Below are 24585 nucleotides of genomic sequence, written 5' to 3' on the forward strand. Positions count from 1 at the left end.
AACAAACACTATTGATACTTGATCTCACTTATACGTGTATTCTAAAAAACAAAACAAACCCTTAGATGCAGAGAACAAACGGGTGGTTGTCAGAAAGGAGAGAGGTAGAGGTGTGGGTGAAATAGGTGGAGATTAAGAGGTATAAATCTCCAGTTATATAATTAATAAGTCATGGGGATTATGGTACACAACATAGGAATGTGGTCAATAATATTGTAATAACTTTGGGGGCAGATGGTAACTAGACTAATTGTGGTGATCATTTCATAATGTATGCAAATGTCAAATCATTATGTAGTACACCTGAAACTATCATAATATTGTATGTCAACTATATTTCAATCAAAAAAAGAAAAAGAAAAAGAAAGCTATTAGAGCTAGTTACTCCTACATCCTCCTACAATCCCACACCAATGCGGCTTTCCACGGGCAGGGTGAGAAAACTAAAAGCCCACAATTAACTTCTTATAAGCGAATATCTATGTCCCTTTTTAAAGTGTAATTTTCCTAATATCACAATAAAATCCCCCCCCCAAAAAAGAACATTAATTACAATATGGGATAATAAGGAGTTCAGAGATATCATGGAGGGGTGGATCAACTCTGCAGGTGACTAATGGATAAGAAAAGACTTCTTGGGATTTCCCTGGTGGTCCAGTGGTTAAGACTCTGTGCTTCCACTGCAGGGGGCACGGGTTCGATCCCTGGTCAGGGAACTAAGATCCAGAATGACTCGCAGTGCTGCCAAATAAAAAGGACTTCACACAAGTTAGGCTTTGAACAATAAAGATGATTTGCCATGCTGATAGTTTGGAGGTGGGGGGTGAGGGAGGCGAGAGTGGGCAGAAAGCATCCCAAGACAAGGAGGTGGGGGACACAATGGTGTGTCCGAGGAGGTGGGAGCTCAGCTGGATTGCCACAGCACTGGTGGGCAGCAGCCAGAAAGGAGGCTGCAGAGTGATGGGCAGTCATGTCTTGAAGAGGCCACCATACTGTGCCAAGGAGTTTGCACTTTGCTCTGGGGATGTGTTTTTCAAAATGAGGGTTGTAATTCATTCAAGTACGGTGAAGTCAATTTAGTAGGACAAGACCAGTATTTTTAAAAATAAAAAGGAAATTAAATGGAATAGACTAGAATAAAATAGAGAAATATGATACTCTCTGTATTAAGAGTAAGTACCAGGAATTTCCTGTCGATCCAGTGGTTATGTCTCTGCGCTCTCACTGCCGAGGGCCCTGGTTCAATCCCTGGTCAGGGAACTAAGATCCTGCAAGCCGCGCAGCGTGGCCAAAAAAAAAAGTAAGCACCATTTTGTGAAAATGGTGTTTGAGTTTTATATATTGTGGCAGATACAAGTTTTCCATCAACCCATGCTCCTCTTCTTCATTTTAATATTCAGATCCCCAAGTGTTGGCACGTGGCCACGCAGCAGGAGTCTACATTGTCCAGCCTCTTTTGTGGCCATGTACCTAAGTTCTGGCCAGTGCAGTGTGAGCAGCCATGGTGTGTGCCACTTCTGGGTCCTGCTCCTGAAGGAATGGTATGCAGTCCTTTGTGTCTTTCCCTTTTCCACTGGCTGGGATACAGACTTGATGGTAGGAACTAGAACAGTCACTTTGGGCCCAGAGCTGAAAGCTGTGGTTTGAGTGTTAAAGCCTTGAAAATCAGACCATAAAAGAGAAGTCAAGTTATGTAAAAGATAATTTCTATCTTAGTTAAGGGACACTTACATTTCTGTTACAGTATCTCAAACCAATCCCTAATACACAGATGTATGTGTATGTGTGTATGTATGTGTGTGTTCATATATGGATATGTGTTTACACACACACACGTACACACATCAGGCCATATATAAATTATATAAGGATTGTGGTTTAAAAAAATAGAGAAACTGCCTGCCCTTAAAATATGTTTGAAGCAAGTGAGCAATTTGATCAGATTTGTGTTCCCAAGCTGAAAGGAATCTTATGAATCACTTAGGCCGGTTAGTCCTTCTTCTTATGCATGGGAAACTGAGGTCCATAGAGGTTAGGTAACTGACTCAAGGTCCTAAGTAGCAAGAGCTGGTCCTTGACCCCTGACCTCTGATTCAGGACTGGGCCCTTTCTGCGTCACCAGGTGACAAAGATTTATCTTGCTCTCTCTTTCAATCCTCAAACGCTGTTCTGCGTCATATTGTTCCCCTAGATTTCTAATTAATTCGATTCAATTCAGCAAATATTTATTGTAAACCTAGTACATACTAAGTTGTGAAGACATAGGAAGGACCTTCATAAAAAGTTCCTTAACTGGTATCATAAATAGATACATAAATAGATCTGCGTTTAGGCACGGATCAGTATCTGTACATACATTTCCTAACTCTGGGCCCTGAGATGGCATAGAAGCAATGACACCCCAGGAGCAATTGAGCACATCTAGAACCCAGACTTTGTTTTTAAATACCATTCTTCCATAAAAGGAACCAAGGTTCCTTAGAGAAGTGGTTGATTCTGGGCTGGGGAGGCAAAACACAAGATGAGCCTAGGGCATCTTGTTGTGACAGGAAGTAGGAGAGCGCTCAGAAAAGGATGGGAGCTCTTCGAAAGGACACAGGAACCAACCTGAAAGCGCTCCCAATGGCCAAAGCTGGAACAGTTTGAGCAAGACAATAAGTAACCATAGTTTTGGATTTTCTAACCCGTAGAATAAAACAAATATCCATGGCTCCATACTGATATAAATAACTCATTGCATAAAAAAAGACTTCTTTAGGGCTTCCCTGGTGGCGCAGTGGTTAAGTATCCTCCTGCCAATGTAGGGGACACGGGTTCGATCCCTGGTCTGGGAAGATCCCACATGCTGGGGAGCAACTAAGCCCGTGCGCCACAACTACTGAGCCTGCACTCTAGAGCCCGCGAGCCACAACTACTGAAGCCCACGTGCCTAGAGCCCGTGCTCTGCAACAAGAGAAGCCACTGCAATGAGAAGACCGTGCACCGCAACAAAGAGTAGCCCCCGCTCACCGCAACTAGAGAAAAACACGCACACAGCAACGAAGATCCAATGCAGCCAAAAATAAATAAATAAAATAAATTAATTAGTTAAAAAAAAAAGACTTCCTTAACTGAGTATCTAGATGACTAGAAATTTGAAGATGTCAAAACTGAGTGGCAGTTGAGTAGGCTTGAATAATTACATTTTGTGGTAACTGAAACTAAAACCTGCTTGGAGTGGACAGACAGAAGGTTAAAGACTTAGTTCTCGTCTTGTCTCTGCCACTCAACATCTATAAAATGAGGATAAGACCATCTACCTTGCTGACCTTATGATTCTCCAAAGAAATAAAGTATATGAAAGAAAAGTTAAATGCAACAATAAATAAATAAACAAATAAAAACAAAACTCCTTAATCACCAAGGACTTCAACCATCCATATCATGATAAAATTAATCTTTATTATTCGTGGATTCTGTATTTGTCAATTTGCCTTCTCGCTAAAACTTATTTGTCATCCCCAAATCAATATTCACAGTGCTTTCATGGTAATTTCAGATGTATGCAAATTGTCAAAATATTTGTCACCTGCCATGCATGACTTGCCCAACACTGCCAGCTAAGGTGGGGTAAGGTGATACTGCCTTCTTGTTTCAGCTATCATACTGTAAACAAGTGTCCTTTTGTGGTAAATTTAGTGCCATGCTTTTGGCATTTTTGTGCTTATTGTTGGTGACTCTGCTGTTTAAAACTGCCCCCATGTGCTAGATAAGCTTCCCTCAGGCATAAATTATAGGACTGTTGGCCATGAGTTTAATGTGAATGGATCAATAATATATATTAAATAACACGAAGCACACCTGAAATGTTTGTGCCCAAAGGTTCACAGGAACCTAACCCTGTATTTCCCCTAAGAGTAGTGGTTCACTATTCACTAATTCAGTGTTTGCAGCAACTTTATAGAACACAGCTACTCTGAATGACAAAAACTGACAGTATTTAGTAGCACCTTCTATGTACCTGGCCCACCCTATACTTTCTTTTCTTTTTTTAATTTAATTTATTCATTTTATTTATTTTTTGGCTGTGTTGGGTTGTTGTTGCTGCGTGAGGGCTTTCTCTAGTTGCGGCGAGCGGGGCTACTCTTCATTGTGGTGCGCGGTCTTCTCATTGCGGTGGCTTCTCTTGTTGCGGAGCACGGGCTCTAGGCGCGTGGGCTTCAGTAGTGGCACACGGGCTCAGTATTGTGTGTCGTGAGCTCTAGAGCACAGGCTCAGTAGTTGTGGCACACGGGCTTAGTTGCTCCGTGGCATGTGGGATCTTCCCAGACCAGGGATCGAACCCATGTGCCCTGCATTGGCAGGTGGATTCTTAACCACTGCGCCACCAGGGAAGTCCCACCACCCTATACTTTCTTTGACATAATCTCAAATATTCCTGACAACATCCTAGAAAAATGTTTTTGTTTTAGGCTTCTGCCAGTCATCCAAGTGCTGAAGTTGGCTGGCTCTTCTGTCATTTTCTTACCCCTGACAGATGTCTGATTAGCTGGGTACTTTGTAGTCACATTTTTTTTTTCAAGTAGGCCAATAATCTTTCTTGATTACTATATTTAGTCCTTGCCAATTTGAGAGAGAAAATATTTACTGAGGTGACAAACACTTGTTTGTCACTTATTTTTTCAAAAATTTCCTGCGACTTCTTATTAGGAAAGACTTCAAACCGAAAGAAAGGTTGAAAAAAATAGTAAAATGAATACCCATAAACCCTTTGAAGACTTGTTAAATGGGAAAGTGATCAGTTTCATGTAGAGTTAGAGAGTGGAACTAGGACCAAGGAAGGGAAGGTAGCGTAAGACAAACTTCAGCTTGAAACAAGGAAGAATTTTCTCTCCTGCAAGGAGGATGGACTCAGATAAGGTAGAATGAATGCCTACAGACAGGGGTATGGTGGAGCTGATCGCTGTACTGGGTAGGAGGGAGGTCTAGACAACAGGTCAAGCTGTCTATGAGTCCACAATCCACTGCTTTGTCTGAGTTCTAGGATTGCCACAGTATTGTTTTCATAGTGGTTGTATAGTATTTCAGCCACCTCATGTGTTAACTCAGCATTTGAGGGCAGATCTGAGAGACCAACCTCCATTTGTAATGTGGTTTCTCTGAAAAGATGTGTTGAATTTCAAACAAGTGATAAACAAACTTTTGAAACATGACCCTATAGAAGCTGGAGAATGGTTGTTCTTCTTTTGACTTGTCCTTAAACTCCTTGAAGCATCCCAGCTGCCCTTCTAACGCTACTGTTCTGGGATTTGGGGACTCTGTGTTTGCCTTATTAAATTATAATTTCCTAAACTTCAGATTCCAACATGGATTTGACCAGACAGGAAGGAAGAAGACCTGAGATCTGGCCCCTCTGAGTCAGATTCTCCTGGCTCAGCTCCATGATTTTGTCTGAAGTAAATGCCTAGGGTGGCAGATAATCTTGCCCCACTAAGAACCTGCCATGACATCTTCAGCCAACATTCTCTTCTTAGGCCTTATGTGGCTATTTGTATCTGTACAATGTACACAACATATTTTGGGTGTGTATTTTATTGTGTAACCACAATATATCTTGACATTTTATTATGTATCTTCTTGTCTGTTCTCCAGTTGTTCTGTGTGCCTTACTCTCACCTTTTCATAAGATTGTAAACTTTGACCTTACATCTGCCCCTAATATATTCATCTTTTAGGGTCTCTGTAAAACCAAGGGCAGCAGCAGTGTGGTGTGTAAGGTGGGACCATAAACTTGGAGTCAGATAAACTTAGGATTCTACTCTGCCATTTACAGTCAGCCCTCCGTATCCTCGGGTTTCGCATCCGAGGATTCAACCAAATGCAGATCGAAAATATTTGGGAAGAAAATAAATTCCATAAAGTTCCAAAAAGCAAAACTTGAATTTGCTGCACTGGTAACTATTTATATAGCATTTACATTGTATTTACAACTATTTACGTAGCATTTGCATCATATTAAGTGTTAAAAGTAATCTAGAGATGATTTAAAGTATATGGGAGGATATGTGTAGGTTACGTGCAAATACCATGTTGCTTTCTATAAGGGACTTGAGCATCTGACTATACTAGCCATGTGACCTTCGTAAATTATTTAACTTCTAAGTCTTGGTTTTCTTATCTCTAAAAGGGAAATGATTATACACTTGTAAAGTGTCTGTCACATGCTAGGCACCCAATAAATGGTCATTCTCAAAAATGACATGCTGTATGACACCATTTAAATGAAATTCTAGAACAGGCAAAACTAATCTATAGTGACAGAAACTAGATCAGTGGTTGCCTGGGGCTGGTGGGGGTGGGATGGGTAATCAAGGGAAAAGTCCAAGGGAACTTTTGCGGGGGTGGAAATATTCTATCTTGATTGTGGTAGTGTTTATATGGGCGTGTACGTTTGTCAAAACACATGAAACAGTGCACTTAAAATGGGTGCTAGTTAGTATATGTAAATGATCCCTCAATAAAGTTGGTTTTAAAAAGAATGTTCATTCCCTTCCTCTCTCCATCAATGAAAATGTGTCAGATTAAGGTACACATTCCAGGGCCAAATATACATTTTATCTTTTATTTTAGATTATTCATATTACCGTATAATTTCCCCCATGAATCAGTGTAAATAAATGAGACTTGGCTTGATATCAAATTTCACTTTTTAACTGACTTGTATTAAAAAATTGGAGAGATGTGTCATGAGGGGCGTGAGAGGGCAGACACTGGCCTCCAAGATACAATGAAATATACTTAAAGACACCATACATTTTAAAAAAATCACTCACTTAAGGGGAAAATATTTTTCTGGTGAAATACTAAAAGCTTGCCATAAAATAAAATGATAGTGATGGGGGCTTGGATGAATGGAGTGGCCTGAGGGAGCTTTTTACTTTTGCTTACTCTGCATGTATCCCCTCCCCACAACCACATGACCCTCTTCCCATAATAGCTCCTCCTTCCATCCAAAGGGGAAGGGTGCATACCAGATGTCTCTTAAGGAATTTCCTTGGAATCTGCTCCCAAAACACTTTTGCTTCCTTTTCACTGGGCAGAACTTTGTCATGTGTCCACAGCTAGCTGCAAGGGAATCTGAGGGAGTTAGTCTTTATTCTTAAGAAAGGCCATATGACTAGCTAAAAAATCAGAGGTTCTATGACCAAGGAAAGAAAAGAATAATAGATGCTGACATAGGCAACAATTCATCTCTGCCCAAAGCCGTATCAGGTAACAGAATATTTCATATATAACGGCAGAAAATCACAAACTACCAAAATTAATAATGTACACCCATACTGTAGCCGTATCAAAATGATTATGTTTGTCCATAGTTCTTGAAATGGAAGCATTTCAATAGTACATTGTTAAGTGGGGGAAAAACAGGTTACCAAAAATATGAGCTCTGTTCTATAAAATTATATATAGATAATATGTGTGTATATATATAAATATATACATATATAAATATAAATATGGATGTGCTAAAAGTATTTCTCTCTGGAGTGGTAGAATTACATCACATAACTTTAATTCACTTCATACCATTATTTTTACTAAAAAGCTTGTATCATTTTTATAAGCAAAAAAAATTCTTTTCACTTAGAAAATATGTGGGCATCTGTGTCTCTAAGGAACTTCATGAGCGGAGCTGAGAGGTGAGCAGTGGCAGGGTGGAATTCAGGGGTTGGGAAGGTCTCGATCATTTTCCTGCAGGCACTCAAGTGATATTCAGTTCCTGGGTTCCTGGGAGCCCCTGGGCAGTGGTATCTAGGAGGCTATTGATCCCCAGGCCTGAACTCAGGAGAGAGGTCTATGCAGGAGTTGTGACAATCACCATGAAGAAGATGGTCCGTGAAGCCAGGGGAGGAAGCACAATACAGGGGCGACCCTGCTGGGCGTCTTCCCTTGGCCTCCAGAGCTATTCCCCACCCTTCTCCAGCTTGCTCTGTGCCTGGAAAGGCTGGCCTTTGTGGACTGCCTCACACCAGACTCCCTGCCTTCTGGCTTTCAGCTGGGTTCGGTCCCTGGGAGGCCCTGGTAGGAGATCAGAGGATGGGCAGAGAGAAGCACGGGTATTTCTTTCTCACTCCCTCCACGTAGGGTTAGCACAGGGTGAGCGCTTCTCCCGAATGAAGGTTGCAGCTCACCTCAGGCAGGCTCCTGCTCCAGCCCTCAGGCCTGAGCGAGGGAGTGCTCCCACTGCTGCTAGCCCCAGGGTACAGCACTGCCCCATGCGGTTTCCCAGCACCTGCCCCACACCTTTGTAAATAGTTCTTTTTCACACTCTTCCCTGCATTACCCAATCTGAGTGTGCCATCTGTTTCCTGCCAGGATCCTGGCCAACACAGAGGGCTTGGGGGTGAGGAAGGGAAAGAACACCCAAGTTCAAAGGGCAAGGAGAGGGAGAGGAAATGGGGCCTAATCGACAGAGGAGTCAAAGGCAAACCAGGAGTTATGAAACCAGGCGGGCGGCCAACAGTTTTATGAAGATTGCAAGGTTAAATAAGGATGAGATCTCAAAGGTATATTGGGATTGGCCATCTGGAGGAGGAGCTCAGAAGAGGAAGAAAGAGAATTGGGTGGGTGGTTCTGGGAGGAGGGATCTGAGTTGAAGATCGAGAAGAAGGTAAGAGGTGAAGAGAGGTGAGAGAAGGGAGTGGGGCAGGGGAGAGAATCAGGGCAAAGGTAGGAAAAGAGGCAGCAGGCCATGGGGTGAAGAAATGTGACACTTTAGTCCAGGTGGGGAAGCAGGTAGTACCTCCAAGAATGAGTGTGGGGACTTCCCTGGTGGTGCAGTGGATAAGAATCCGCCTGCCAATGCAGGGGACACGGGTTCAAGCCCTGGTCCGGGAAGATCCCACATGCCGCAGAGCAACTAAGCCCGTGTGCCACAACTACTGAGCCTGCGCTCTAGAGCCCGCGAGCCACAACTACTGAAGCCCACGCGCCGCATCTACTGAAGCCTGCGTGCCTAGAGCCTGTGCTCCGCAACAAGAGAAGCCACTGCAGTGAGAAGCTCATGTACCACAATGAAGAGTAGGCCCCACTCACTGTAACTAGAGAAAGCCCGTGTGCAGCAGGGAAGACCCAGCACAGCCAGAAATAAAAAAATTTTTTTAATTAAAAAAAAGAATGAGTGTGTATGTACCGAGGCACAACACATACTTACACATATACAACACCCACACCTGCACATGCTATACTCTACATTCACATGAACACACACACACGCAAATACGTATACACCACCATGCTTCACCACACACACCAAAGATACACATATTTGCACACATACACACACCTCACCATATCATCATCCCTACACCATTCACAACAGTCACAACAGTAACTGCCAGATCCATAGATCTCACTGGACCCCATGCAACATCGGATCTTTGCTTTGCTGTGACATTTGTCTATTTGCTGGCATCACATTAAACCCTGAAAAAAGCCTGATTCTGCCCATTCACGCATGAAAAAGGAGTTCTCAGGGTTTACAGCATGGTGCCCGGTGCACCGTAGATGCTCCGTGGATAAATCTGGAATGGCTCCACAGTCCCTGGCTCTTACCCTGGGGTATGGGGCAAGGGCTATACCTGGCCGTATGTGCTGACCTCCTAAGTAACTTACCCAGGGGGGCCCCAAAGACTGGCCTCCAACGACCACAACCCGAATGCCTGTCCATACGATGGAATATTCTAGAGTGAAAATGAAACACGTGCTAAAACATTCATGAATCTTTATAACATAATGTTGAGTAAAAAGAGCAAGTTGCAGATCACAACATACCTGCCTGATAATCTTTTTATAAAGTTCAAGAACAACGGAAACTAAACACTACATAATTTAGGAACACATGGCTATGAAATAAAAACTTTTTTTAAGAAATGTAAAAGAATGCTAAACACAACATTCAGGACAGCAGGTTATGTCTGGGAGAGGCAAGGAATGGACTAAGAAAGGATCATATAGGTAGATGGATGTTATTGCTGATGTCTGCTTCTTGAATGGGATTCACCACCCAGTATAATATAACAGCAGGCCAGGCTTGAACCAAGGATGAGAATATATCATGAACCAATGATTATGATTAACCCAGTTCTGTACATCGGATGTCTTGTTACAATGAATAAAAATAAAGACTGTCCTCTCAGCTTGACCCTAGTTCTGCTTATTTTTGCACTTCCTCCCACAGCGATGCTGAGGGGTCACTGCAACCTTGCTCTTGGCAATCGGAGTTACTAGTGCAAGGCTGGGCAGGAAATGAACTGGGGATGAGGCCATATCTGCTTTAACACTGTTCTCGATGGGTCCTTTGTGGTAAGGGTTTCCAAGAACCAGCAGAGCAGTTGAGGGAGCTGAGTAACATTTACCAGAAATGTGTGCCTGCCCCACCCCCTAACCACCCCGCCCCATCCCCTCTCTCCTCCCTTTACTGCCTCCAACTCTTCCTCCCCACCCAGGCCCAAGTGAAGGGTAGCTCACAAGAGCCAGTAATGAATATTTCCATGGAACAGAACTGCTTACCTGACTCGCTGGAGTCTGGGGAAGAACTGCCCTGACCTCCACCCAGATTCTGGGCCCTGAAGGAAACTTGAGATGACTAATCCACACAAACATTTATTAAGTAGCAGTATAGCAGAGTGGTAGTGAGCATGGACCACCTGGGTCCAAATTCTAACCTGGCCACTTCTTAGGTATGTGACTTTTGACATAGTACTTACTGCTCTGCACTTCAGTTTTCCCCACCTGCAAAATGGGGATAAATAATAATATCTCCCTCATGGAGAGTTGTTGTAAGACTAAGACATGTAAAGCATGCAGAACAGGGCTGGGCACATAGTAGGTACTGAACGAGTGTTAGCTATTATCGCTTCGTGTTATGAAAGATGCAGATGAATCAATGAGACCATGGTCTAGTGCAGGAATTTGCAAACTTTTTTCTGTAAAGGGCCAGATAGTAAATATTTTTGGCTTTGCTGGCCATAACGTCTTTGTCACAACTACTCAGCTCTGCCATTGCAGTATGAAAGCAGTCATAAACAATTCATAAATGGATGAGCTTTATTTATTAATGCTGACAATTAAATTTCACATAATCTTTACCTCTTACGAAATGTTATTCCTCACTCAGTCTGCTTTCAACCATTTAAAATGTTAAACCAAGTCAGCTTACAGGCCGTGCAAAACCAGGTAGTATGCCAGACTCAGTCAGCAGGTTGTGGTTTGTCCCTCCCCGGTCTAACGGGGGGAAAAACATTAGCCCCTCTGGATTTCTTTGCTTTACCTGTATGTTCTGTGCCTCACTTTACAGGTGAACGAACTGAGGTTCACCCTTCAAAGTCCAGTTGAAATGCTGCCTCCTCTTTGAAGCCTTCCCAGATCACTTCAGCCAAGGGCAGTAATAACTCCATCTGCTGCATCCTTTGTGATAAGCACACATTTGTTCATTACTTTTAAAATTTTATCATGAAATATTTAAGACAAACCAAAAGCTATAAAGTATAATGCAGGGACTCCCCTGGTGGTCCAGTGGTTAAGACTCCACGCTTCCACTGCAGGGGGCATGAGTTTGATCCCTGGTGGGGGGACTAAGATCCCACATGCAATGAGGCGTGGACCAAAAAAAAAAAAAAAAAGTATAATGCAAATACCTTAGTCCTCACTATCTGGTTTATGAAATAAAGCATTGCCCAAACAGTTGAAGGCCCCTATGCAGATACCCCTCCCCAAATCACAACCTCCTTTCCTCTTCCCCAGAGGAAACAGCCACCATCCTGACTCTGGGAATTTATTGCCGTGTACTTCTAAGTACTTTTACTACATATAGAAGCATCCCTAAGCAGGACGTAATATTTGTTTGCATGTATGTACACCCATTATTTAACTGGATTTTCTTAATAATCCATTCAAGGAATATCTCTATTTAGAGATTAGTCTCAGAGGGTGTTATAAGGTCCAAGGGATCCAGTTAAGTAATGGCGGTAAAATCCAAGGCTGATTCCCAAGTCATGCTCTTAACCATTGCTCCCCTCTATATTCCTGTGGCCACACAGTCATGTTAGTTATCTGACCCCCTTTCCACACTAGATTTTAAACTGCCCAATAGAAGAGACTGTGACCTTTCACCCCTTCTATACAAACCCTAATATCTGGCACCCAGTATCTTGGCACCTACTATCTTGCACTCTTCTTCAAAGAGACACCATCTTCTATCATCCCTAGCAGTCTCAATAGAGGATGGGGAAACTGCCAGTAACTCACTTCAAGGGTGGGGCTTTGATAGATTTCGATACGTTTAGAGCAACTTTTAAGCCAACTGTCAACTTTACTGTAAAGGATGAGGCATGCAACCCTCATACTCCAAGAGATTGGGAAGAGCAAGGGGGATAGACAAAAGGGGAACTGAGAAAATCAGCCCCCCAGAACCAAGAAATCCTTCCTTCCTCTCCTACCGCCACATGGGAGGCAAGCTAAGGTTTGGGATCTAGTCCAAGCTTAAGGAGTGAGGAGTGACAATGAGTGAGCGGTATTGTGGCCTGGACCCTCAAACAACCTGACAAAACAGCATCTGGGCCAGTGTCCAAAGGGTGTGTGCATGCACCGAGGGGAGGGAGCGAGATGATGGGGAAGGAAGAAAGTTGTAGGCTGCTATTGATGCGTCTAAAGAAACAAGAAACGAATATTTACGAATAGTTGACATGAACATTGACAGTGGTACTCGCTCCACTGTTCTTTCAGGATGTAGTGAGGCCACGTGCACTAAGTGGATTCATGGGCTCTACCATCTAGTTTAAACTGAACTCTCACAAAATGAACAAGAGGCTTAAACAGATCCCTGCAAAGAAACCACGGACTAAAAATGCTAATTATCCCAGCACAAGCAGTAAGAAAATGGCAGGGCTAACATTTCACGTACTCCCAATATAAGCATTTTGTCGAGCACACTGGAGGAAAAGTCTGCGTTAAGTCAAAACAGTGAACGCATTTCCACACATCTATTATCAATGACTAAACTCCACACTAAAGAGGAAGGGAAATTTACACAGGTATATAGTTTCCCAGTAAACACTTATTAAGGGTACGTGCTCAAAATGTTTTACTAGTGGGAGAGACAATTGAAAAAAGCCTCAACTGGTAGTTTAGCAAAATTTTGGTATCTTCTAGGTCAGCCTTGTCCAGTGGAACTTTCTGCAATGATGGAAATGCTCTACAGTTCCACAGCTACTAGTCACCAGTGGCCATTTCATGAAATCTGACTAGCACTGGGAAATAGCCACATATGCCATATTAGCCCAGCTCTAATAGAATTTGCATTGGGAATAGAGGTTGGGATTGCATTGGGCCCCTCCAGCCAAATCTTGTCCACACAAGATTGGTTCATCTACCCTTTGGCCATACATACCATTTTAGAAAGGTGACTATCCCAGAAGTCCTACTGAAGGAAACCAGATTTAGGCTGAAAATTCCCTTTTTCCTCCCAGGATAGATTCTGGCATTTACCAGGTGTTCAATTAATGCGCATTAGCATGCCTCTGTATGGACAACACTTAAGCCACAAATTAAGACAAAAGGTATTTTATTCAAAAAACGGCAAGTATAAAAAAAAAAAAATAAGATCTCTTTTATTCCCCTGTACAGTATTTCACTCAGATAAAACCAGCAGGCTACATGCTGCTCAAAACACAGCCCCAGAGAGGATCCGGAAGGCACACCATCCAGAACTGCTTTTCATAAATCTATCCTATATACACAAGTCAGCAATGCCCCTCCCCCATCACCCACGGACCCCATGCCCACTTGGGTAAGCAGGCGAGGGGGCCCGCAGCAGTCAGGGAGCTGCAGCAGCTGTCCCGCCTGAGTCCCGTCACCCTATGAACAAACAGAGCAAGCGTTGCAGCCTTCCCCAAAAGGTCCCCAAGTCAGAGGAGGAAAGGAGAAAAGAAAACTATGGCGGCAGCTGTGGAAGCTTGGAGCAGGAAGGGAACCAAATAAATAAATAAATAAATAACATTGACCTCCAGGTTAGAATGCGCATCTTTCCAAGGAAAAAAAACCAAAAAACCCAAAACAAAACAAAAAAAAAGCAGGTAAAATAATTTAAAGGCAAAATTAAAAAAGAATTAGATCAACTACAACCCTTTTGTACACTACCATGCCAACTGTACACACATTTACAGTTTTTCTGTTGATTTGCATTGTTTGTGCATTTTTGTGTGTGTGTGTGTGAGGTCTTGGCTTAGAAACAGTTAAGTAAAAACCAAAAAGGAAGACCAGTTCACTTGGGAGTTTTACTAAAGGAGGTGGAAAAAGGGCAGGTGGCTCAGCATTTGGCCCTGTAGCCTCTTCCATGGCACCTTTCATATGAAGGATGGGGGGAAGGGGTGGGGGAGAAAGAGAGGGAACCAAACCCAGGCAGATTTTTGGAGAAGCAGCAGGTAAAAGAGGCAAGTTCAAGTATTTCTCCCAGCACAGCCGGAGTCCCCACAGAAGGCACTCAGAAGAGTCGGAAGAGGTGACAGGGACTTAAAATGGTGCTAGTCCTATCCCACCCCAACCCGATTTCCCCCTACCCGACCCATCACGGCATTCAGCAGAACTCTTGATGAAGGGAACAGTTCCATGGCTGGATTCTGATCCACTCCCACCCCACCCGCCACCCCTGGGATTTTGCAAAGTCCAGCAATGCTGGACACTGATGAGAAGGAGAGCTTCTATGGGAGGAGTTGAGGCCTAGGACGGCTGGAGTGGAGTCTCTTCCTCCCTTTGGGAGGCAGCCTCCAGGGCCTGGGGTCTGGAATGAGTTGTAAATGTTGTTCCTGTATCAAGCACTGTCCTGCTTGGAGAGAAGTGTCACTGGTACTTGGGAAGCTGGAAACAGACACTACCCCTCCCCTGAGCATCTGACAGAGAGGGGAGAACCTGCCCGAGAAGCTATTTGCTGGGCCCTGGCAACAGGCTGTGGAGATGGATCTCAGCAGTTTCCTGGGGAAGGAGGACATCTTGCATCCATGGATGGTTCTGGATTTCTTCGAAGGATGGCCGATCTGATGGTCTCAGGGCCAAGCACCATCTAATGAGATGCTGACACTCTAGAGAAAGCAAGATAGAGGTTATGAATGACTCAACTTGTTTTTGCAGTGAAAAGGTCTTCCCACTTTGCTTCCCAGGGGCCCACAAGTCAGGGATCCAACAGAGACCCTGCCCTTTCTAGAACGCTTATTCTTCAATGAGAAGGTATTAACGCTTATTCTTCAATGAGACGGTATTAACTAACACCTAGATGCTCCAGTCTGCTTTCAGCTAAAAAAGAGCTCCTCTCTTAAACCTGTAGTTTTCAAACTTCAATAGCTAGGGCCTTTCCCACGACACGACGCCCACTCAACAGAAATAGGAAAGATGATGACAAGAGATTTTGATGACACATCACTAAGCACGATGAGGTGATTCAATTCACCTACCGACCTACAAATATGAACACCACCCACGATGAGGTCACTGGAACCCCAGTATTTAAGAGAGCCTGCCTTAAGGGAGAAGGCTCAAAGAGCCCTCAATTTTTCACTCCCTGGCAAAACAGCCAGGAGTTGAGGGATCAGGATCCTTGGGTACTTAAAAAAAAACCTTTCAGTGAAACTAAATGGTCTTTTCTTAATATTCTCACACATGGCTCTTCCTCTGACCCCCCACCAAGGCACCCTCAAATGCAAACCATTTGATTCCTGCAGACCAGCTCTCAAGTGTGAATCATTTGGCTAGAATTCTAAGGCAAGGTCCATGGTATCTCCTGGAGACTGAAGCTCTCCAAACTCAAAGACCATCCTTGAGGACTAACAGCCTCGTGATTCCTGCTTCTCCTCAATAAAGGGCTTCCCAGAAGTTACCTGAAGAGACCCTCTGCCTGAAGAAAACTTGGCCCCTGATGATCTCCTCATCGTGCTCAAAGGGAATATCTCCACAGACCATATCGTACAGCAGGATCCCCAGAGACCAGACGGCTGCCGACCTGCCATGGTAGCGATGGTAGCGGATCCACTCTGGAGGACTATACACTCGGGTCCCTGCAAGCCGGGGGAACAGGAAGGAAAACATACTTTTAGCAAAAATAAAACACAAAGCAACAAAGTATGCTGAGTAACTCCTAAAAAAAAAGAAAAGCACCACCCTACTTCTCTCAGCAGCTGGGTGAACTCCATTTCCCCTCCCAGGGCTAAAAGGAGTAGATGAGAAGCTTATGGCAGCTCTCCAACCCAAAGCATTACCCACTTCTCTACCAGCTCAGACCATAAACAGCTCCAAGAAACAAACAGGGCTGGCCACAGACCCAAAGCCTGAGGCCTGTATGTGGTAGGACCACCCTCAATGGGAGGAGGGGATGAATATCTGCAAAATCAAGGGAGGTATCGCACAGACTATCCTTAAACTGCATTAAATGTCCTTGCCCAGGAGCCTGGTGAGAGTCTCATCTCAGATATGATCCAGGAAAGGACACCTGTACAGTATCCTAAGTCAGGGTGCCCTTTGAAAGGCCTTCCTCCCCACCCTCTGGATGTAGGGGTAGACACCCACACCCCTTCCTCCCCACACTTGAAAGGTAGAGAGGCAGGGCTGGCTTCAGACCACGTGATTCCTGTTTACAAACTTTGAGTTGTAAAAAAAAAAAAAAAAAAGTGGGGCCATCCCGCTGGTGCTCACCAGGGGGCAGCAAAGACTGGAAGGAAAAAACATGGGAGGACCCGGCCAGCCATTAACTGTTAAATACAAAAAAATGCAGCCCAACCCAGCGTCCTCCAAGGGCAAATAAACACAAACCACAAGCCCCAGTCACAAGTTTTGAAAGGCTGTCGTTTGTTAGGTTAAGCCGCTCAGATGATGACCCACCCTCCCGTGCTTTGATCTCAAGCTCTCCATTCCTTCTTTTCTGAAAGAACCCTCTCCAAGCCCCTCCCTAGGATAGGTTTTCATCCTCTCTGCGGAGACACCCAACTAATTTTCAAACCAGCAAGAGATCTTATTTCACAACATTCATTCCCGACTCCCTCACCCCACAACACCAAAAAAAAAAAACCCCAACAACAACAATGAATTATTTAGCGAAACTACTGTTTCTATTCCTTATTCGTCCCTAAATCAAAGGGGAGAAAAAAACCTGCAGCTCTAAAAACTACCTTACCGAAAACTAACTCCCTTATAAAACAAAACAAAAATCACAAAACCGGCATCAATTTTCATCTCTCCCGCTCTCTCCTCCCCCTTCCCCCCTCCCATCCTTTTACTGGCGGGGAAACTGGGTCAGACTTCAGAAATCTGGGCTACGGCCGGTTGCCCGCAACCTCTTATTCATCGGGAAAGCTTGGAACCCACTGAATTCCACTTAAAAAATAAAATCATGCCAGAAACATTACAGGTTCAGCTGGCTTGAAATCCCCGGCTTTCCTACGCTGGGAAGCTCTCCTTCGCCCCACCCCTGCTAGCATCTAGCCAGGCGGCCCGATGACCTTTACAAAGGGCCGGAGAGGAAAGCCTACCCAGGCCTCCAGGCCAGGCCGAGTCACCTGGGCAGTTCCCTCCCGGGCAGCTCCGCCCCCAGGCCTGGCTCACCATCGAAGTCCGTGTAGACGGTGTCCTTGAGCAGCGCCCCCGACCCGAAGTCGATGAGCTTGAGCTCGCCGCGATTGAGGTCGATAAGGATGTTCTCGTCCTTGATGTCGCGGTGAAGCACCCCGCAGTTGTGGCAGTGCCGCACGGCCTCCAGCACCTGCCAGAAGAAGCTGCGGGCCAGCTCCTCCTGCAGGGCCCCTCTTTCCGTGATAAAGTCGAATAGATCTTGCACCGGCTCGGGCCTCTCCAGGATCAGGACGAAACTGTCGGGCCTCTCGAACCAGTCCAGGAGCCTAATGACGCCGGAGAAGCCCGAGCTCACCTTCTTCAGCAGAACCACTTCCATGGGCACTCGGGTGCCATTAGGCTGCAGAGGGGCGAGGGGGCTGCGTTAGGGCGGGAGTCGGAGGGTGCCCCTCACCCCACCCATCCTGGGGGTCGCCCCCTCCAGGGTACTCACCAGCTCTCCCCAGTCTGAAATGCGGTCCTTCTCCACGTGCTTGATGGCCACCTGGAAAGCCCCCCAGAGAGTGTTAGGTTCCCTCGCCCGGGCCAAACACACCCGTGCGCCCCCCGTCCGGCGCGCCCTCCCCGCGGCGGGCCGCCCACTCACCGGCAAGTTGTCGGCGACACGGATGCCTGAGTAGACCGAGCCGAAGCCGCCGCTGCCCAGGAGCGGGCCCACCTGGTACTGTGACTCCAGGGGCTCCTTCTCCTTGCCTAGGAAAGGGGGAGTCACAGGGGACTCAGTACCGGCCCGCGAGCCCCCAGCTCCCACCCTGGAGGTCCAGCCGCCACTCCATCCTCGGGTTGGGGGGGGCGCTCACCGGGCGCCAGCTTGGTGGCGTGCAGGTCGTTGCAGGGCGCGGCGCGCAGGTGGGCAAGAGAGTTGATTTTGGACAAGAGCATCCCAACCTCCAGGATGTCGGCGTAGGGACGGTGTCTGGAGGAGCTGCAGCAGGAACTGGGGCTGGGGTTGTGCCGGTGGCTGTGCCTACGGCTGGGGCTGAGGCTGCGGGTGGCGTTGCGGCTGCGGCTGGCGCGGAAGGCCGAGGGCGAGTCGGAGGACGACTGGGGGCGCTGCCGGGGCTGGCGGCTGACGGACACGCCGGCGGGGTCAGGCAGCGCAGAGGGCGGAGGGGTGGGCGGCTCGTGGGGCTTGTGCTGCAGCGCCGCGGCACAGGGAGCTGGTAGCTGCTGCTGCTGCTGCCGGTCCCGCCGCCGCCGCCACCGCCGCTGCCGCCAAGTCCTCTCGGGCCTCCTCCGCCACCGCGGCCGCTGCAGCAGACACCCGGCTCGCCCTGCCGCCAGGAGTAAAGGGGCGGAGCGCGCCGGCGGGTGGGGGGCGCGCGGGCGGGCGGGGATGGGGCGGGGCCTCTCCGGGAGGCCTAGGCGGGGAGCGGGGCTGCCGGGCCGGAGGAGGGAGGAGAGGGGGTGGGGAAGCGGCGGGACAGGGCGACTCCCCTCCACCCCCGCCCCTCGCGCTCCGTCGCCGCGCCCCGGCCCCGCCCCCGCCGCCGCGTCTCCAGCCAACCAGAAGGCGATTGATCTGCATAACACGGCGCGCGACGCCCACGCCCCCGCCCAGCTCTCGCGGTCAGAATGGTCTCTACGCCGCCACGACGTGGCGGGAAGGAAAAGGCGCCAAAATGGAGGGGGAGGGGCGCGGGGCGTGCGGGTAGGCGGGAGCTGGGTGTCGAGCCGCTAGGGAGGAAGGATGAGGAGGGGCGTATCGATTCAAACCCAAACAATAACAAAGCCATCAAAGGCCGCCCGAGGCCGGCTCTGTGGCTCTCCGTTTCTCGGGGTTTTTGGGTCAAGGGCTCGAGCTGGAGCATAACAAGTTGCGCAGAGGCGACGGGCGTTGGTGTCTCAGGCCGGGCGGCCGGCGCGCCGGGGTGTGAGGGACTGTGTGTGTGGGGATGCCGACGAGGGTGGTCTTTATGTGTGACTCAGACGCAAGACCTCCAAGTCGGCTTGGGCGGGTTGACCACGCGCTGTGGGCTCGGGTTGGATCTCCCGGGGGTTGTGTGTTTGGGGGCGCGTAGTGGGCGAAGGATCTGCAAGATATGAGTCACGGCGGCTTCACGGAGGGAGTGGAGGTGTCACAGGCCTGGAATAAAACGGGGAGAGCTCCGCTCACTCGGGGGAGGGGTCCAGATCGCAGTTGTCACAGCCGGTGAAAAGATCAGCCCCCAGATTCCCTAGCAGATTTTTATTTTTAAAATGCTGAAAGGTTCCAGTGAATCCTGATGCGTAAGAAGTGATGTGTGTCAGAGTGCCCTGTAAAGAGGAAATCAGGAAACAAATGTTAGTATTGTGATGCCAGATGCTGTCTCAGCCCCTTCTGTGAGGGCGGGAGAGAGAAGAAAATTCCTCATCTAAAGCGAGGGTGGGAGGGCGCGCTTGATTTAATCAGAGTTTTCACGTTGTATTCACCTTTTCATCAGCCTGTTATTACCAGTCAGGCAATACTAGCAATTATTGGCTGCCCCCGAGTCTTGACTCAAAGGAAATCCGCCCCCCTGCCCCCCTTGGAAATAACATGGAAACTGACCAATTCGACTTTCATCCTTTGTCCTTTTAAACTTCTTGTAGAGTTGATAACGACGTGTGAAATGAGTAAATTAAAATTCTATGTAATCCATAAATTGAATTGTCAGGGCCTAAGTAATTGAAAGCTAACTACATCCTATTTTAATTTTTTTCAAGTTCCTGCCACTTAAAGGAAAAATGAGGAGATCCAAGGATCTGTATAGCTGCAGTCATTAATGAATTTAAATGTTTCATTAAAAGTTTTCTACAGTGCTTGTTATATAAAGATGCCCAGATATTTCACAACTTAATTTATCTCATGAAATATTACATGTTTTCCTTTTGTTTGTGTACTGTGGCCTAATTCATTCATTTTTGATGACTAGGAGAAAACCCAAGGGAACAAGAATTATTCCTTCTTTTACAGATAGGAAAATGAAACATAAATAGGATGATACAGGGTCATACAACAGCTAAGAGAGGAAGAGATGAAATGACCCAAATTCAACTCCTGAGTATTCAAAGCTTTCCTCTTACTGGGGTCTAAAACTGTCCTTAGCACTGAGTAAGACATCAAGTATCAATGTATGTGACCCCCACCTCTGTCCCCTCTACCCCCCCCCCCTTTCCTTTCATAAGCCCTACTGGACTGTTCTCACTTGTTCCCACTCACCTAGCACTTTCCACACTTTCTGCCTTTGTAGAGGCAGTCAACCTGTTCTGAGAATATCCTCTCCTCTTCACTTTTATTTAAAGTCTTTCCAGACTTCAGGACACAATTGTAGTTCCACCCCAGATTGCTAAAGAAACACCAAGCATTCTTTCACTGTCTATTCCACTTATCTGACAATCATGTGTTTCTTTTTCTGGTTTTTAAAAAAATCTATTAACTTTTCAGTTATGTATAGCTTGTCCTTCCATTCCTTGAATGAATACTTTATCCAACATTTGTTAATGAAGGGGAAGATCAAAATGGGTCTCAATAAAAAGGTCATGGGCTTCCCTGGTGGCGCAGTGGTTGAGAATCCGCCTGCCAATGCAGGGGACACGGGTTCAAGCCCTGGTCTGGGAAGATCCCACATGCCACGGAGCAACTAGGCCCGTGAGCCACAATTACTGAGCCTGCGCGTCTGGAGCCTGTGCTCCGCAACAAGAGAGGCTGCGATAGTGAAAGGCCCGCGCACCGCGATGAAGAGTGGTCCCCACTTGCCACAACTAGAGAAAGCCCTCGCACAGAAACGAAGACCCAACACAGCCAAAAATAAATAAATAAATAAATAAATAAATAATTAAAAAAAAAAAAATGTTACAAAAAAAAAAAAAAAAAAAAAAAAAAGGTCATGAATAAAGTCAATTTATACCAAATTTAAGTGAATTAAGTGTGCTTAGGCAAAATAAAATAAAGGTTAAGAACAACATTTAACCTGAGTTAGCCTGCTTTCAGATCTGGGATCTGGCACCTACTAGTTATGTGACATTCGTCAAGTTACTTAACCTTTCTAAGCTTCAGACTTTGAATGGAGATAATAATAGCGCCTACATCATAGGGCTGTTGTAAGGAGCAAATAAAATTCTGCACATAGGGCTTCCCTGGTGGCGCAGTGGTTGAGAATCCGCCTGCCAGTGCAGGGGACACGGGTTCGGGCCCTGGTCTGGGAAGATCCCACATGCCGCGGAGCAACTAGGCCCGTGTGCCACAACTACTGAAGCCCGCGCCTACAGCCCATGCTCCACAACAAGAGAAGCCACCGCAATGAGAAGCCCGCGCACCGCAACGAAGAGCAGCCGCCGCTTGCCGCAACTAGAGAAAGCCCGCACACAGCAACGAAGACCCAGTGCAGCCAAAAATAAATAAATAAAATAAATAAATTTATATTAAAAAATTCTGCACATAAAGCATGTAGTCTAGCACAGAGTAAACTAATAAATATTAGCTATGACAGCAATGATGCTGATTGTGATTATGACAATGATGATGAAAAGGAAGAATTTTGGAATGGTCTTGCACCTTGGAGGTTTCAAAGATAAAATGCTAGCTAGTTTGATTTTAATCATCTTGGGAGAGAATGTGATTCAAAATAGTTCTATAGGGACTTCCCTGGTGGCGCAGTGGTTAAGAATCCACCTGCCAATGCAGGGGACACGCGTTCGCTCCCTAGCTCTGGAAGATCCCACATGCCGCGGAGCAACTAAGCCCGTGCGCCACAACTATTGAGCCTGTGCTCTAGAGCCCGCGAGCCACAACTACTGAGCTCGCGTGCTGCAGCTACTGAAATCCGCGCGCCTGAGCCCGTGCTCCGCAACGAGAAGCCACCCCAATCAATGAGAAGCCCACGCACCGCAACGAAGAGTAGCCCCTGCTCACCGCAACTAGAGAAAGCCCGCACGCAGCAGCAACGAAGACCCAACGCAGCCAAAAACAAAACAAAAACAAAAAAAGTTGTATACATTAAATCAAGTTCAATCATTTTCACTTTCTCTAGATCTTTGTAGGGCTAAATACTTAATTAGTTTTCGCTGAAGTGATTAACATTTAATATGGTGGGTGCTTCACCGCTGGAAGTTACAAAACATGGACCTTGCTTGGCAAAGAGCTTTTATTTACTTAAAACTGCTTTTAAAGATAATTATTAAACATTCAAGTACGTTTTGAGTTAAAAGTTACTCTTTGAAGGTAGGGAACTTGATGTTTTGATTCATCAAACTATACTTGTACTAATAAAAACAAGCACAACTGGTGCTGTCTCAAAGATTCTAACAAAGAATCAGAAAAATCACACTAATAATTAAATGACAAGTGCTTTTGGAAATATAAAGGCCATAATTATGCTAACAGTTCTCTGGAAAGGGGAGAATTCGTTCATGTTAATTTGAACAATAGCCAAATTAATCCTTAGGTGGTTTCCATATTCTACCTGATATGGATTTAATCAAGTCATTGTCAAAGGAATGACTTCAGCAATTTCTATAATCACAGTTTAGAAGAGGTTTGAAAGGGGGATGCCTGTTCGCTGTCTTTTAAAGTACCTCTGAGTCTAGTTGATGCACTTATGGTCTATATGGCTTTTACTCTATAAGCTATTTGCAATTAATTGGATAGAAATAATTTGGGTCTGCGTCTCATTTCTCTCCTAAAAAAAGAATTACTGCATTTTAAAATTTAATGTTTAATTTTGAAAAATTTACCATTATTTTTTATTTTACTCTCTCCTTGTTTGGTGAAATAAATAAAAAGGAAAATTTGGAGAAAGTCAACTGCAGTACACTTCTTTTTATATCTTAAAATATGTCCAATTACCTCAACATTTATAAGATTATTTAGAAAAATTTCAATTTCACATGTATTTCGTATGTGTGGAATATATGTGAAAATCCGCTACAAACTGACATGAAATAGTCTAAATTTAAAAAGACTGAAGCCTCTGGGAATTCCCTGGTGGTCTAGTGGTTAGAACTCTGCGCTTCCACTGCCAGGGACCTGGGTTCGATCGCTCGTCAGGGAACTAAGATCCTGCAAGCCGCATGGCCAAAAACAAAAAAAAAGACTGAAGCCTCGATGGCCAATAGACACATGAAATGATGCTCATCATCTCTAATTATTAGAGAAATGCAAGTCAAAATTGCAATGAGGTACCACCTCACACTGGTCAGAATGGCCATCATTAAAAAGTCTGCAGGGCTTCCCTGGTGGCGCAGTGGTTGAGAATCTGCCTGCCAATGCAGGGGACACGGGTTCGAGCCCTGGTCTGGGAAGATCCCACATGCCACGGATCAACTAAGCCCGTGAGCCACAATTACTGAGCCTGCGCGTCTGGAGCCTGTGCTCCGCAACAAGAGAGGCCACGATGGTGAGAGGCCCGCGCACCGCGATGAAGAGTGGCCCCCGCTTGCCGCAACTAGAGAAAGCCCTCGCACAGAAACGAAGACCCAACACAGCCAAAAATAAATAAATAAATAAATAATAAAATGTTAATGTAATGCTTAAGAATCTGTCATAAATTAAAAAAAAAAAAAAAAAAGTCTGCAAATAAAAAATGCTAGGGAGGGTGCGGAGAAAAGGGAACCCTCCTACACTGTTGGTGGAAATGTAAATTGGTGCAGCCACTATGGAGAACAGTATGGACGTTCCTCAAAAAACTAAAAATAGAGTTGCCATATGATCCAGCAATCCTACTCCTGGACATATATAGGGACAAAACTATAATTCAAAAAGATACATGCACCCCTATATTCATAGCAGCACTATTTACAATAGCGAAGACATGGAAATAACCTAAATATGGCCATCGACAGATGAATGGATAAAGAAGATGTGCCATATATATATATATATATATACATATATATATGTATATATATGACTGAGCCATAAAAGAGAATGAAATAATGCCATTTGCAGCAACATGGATGGACCTAGAGATTATC

At 45.6% G+C, this 24585-nt stretch overlaps 1 protein-coding gene and 1 long non-coding RNA gene across 3 annotated transcripts; one reads left to right on the forward strand and one right to left on the reverse strand.

Annotated features, from left to right (window-relative positions):
• Window positions 1–13586: 13586 nt before the first annotated feature.
• On the reverse strand, window positions 13587–19020 carry PIM1 (Pim-1 proto-oncogene, serine/threonine kinase). 2 transcript variants are annotated; one of them, XM_082412549.1, is made up of 6 exons: window positions 18453–19020; window positions 18239–18345; window positions 18086–18136; window positions 17626–17992; window positions 15909–16085; window positions 13587–15116 (listed from the first exon to the last, which is right to left on the reverse strand). In XM_082412549.1, the coding sequence occupies exons 1-6, from the start codon at window positions 18532–18534 to the stop codon at window positions 14959–14961; spliced, it is 942 nt and encodes a 313-aa protein (XP_082268675.1). In that variant the 5' UTR covers window positions 18535–19020; the 3' UTR covers window positions 13587–14958. The 2 variants fall into 2 exon arrangements, with proteins under 2 accessions (XP_082268675.1, XP_082268676.1); XM_082412550.1 differs by lacking the exons at window positions 17626–17992; window positions 18086–18136; window positions 18239–18345; window positions 18453–19020 and adding an exon at window positions 17430–17516.
• Window positions 19021–19905: 885 nt separating this feature from the next.
• Window positions 19906–24133, forward strand: LOC309637644. The gene is made up of 2 exons (XR_014250717.1): window positions 19906–21150; window positions 21498–24133. It is a non-coding gene; the product is annotated as an uncharacterized lncRNA (long non-coding RNA).
• Window positions 24134–24585: the final 452 nt, after the last annotated feature.

This window comes from Balaenoptera physalus (assembly GCF_965194825.1).
Source record: "Balaenoptera physalus genome assembly, chromosome: 11".
NCBI classification, from domain to species: domain Eukaryota; kingdom Metazoa; phylum Chordata; class Mammalia; order Artiodactyla; family Balaenopteridae; genus Balaenoptera; species Balaenoptera physalus.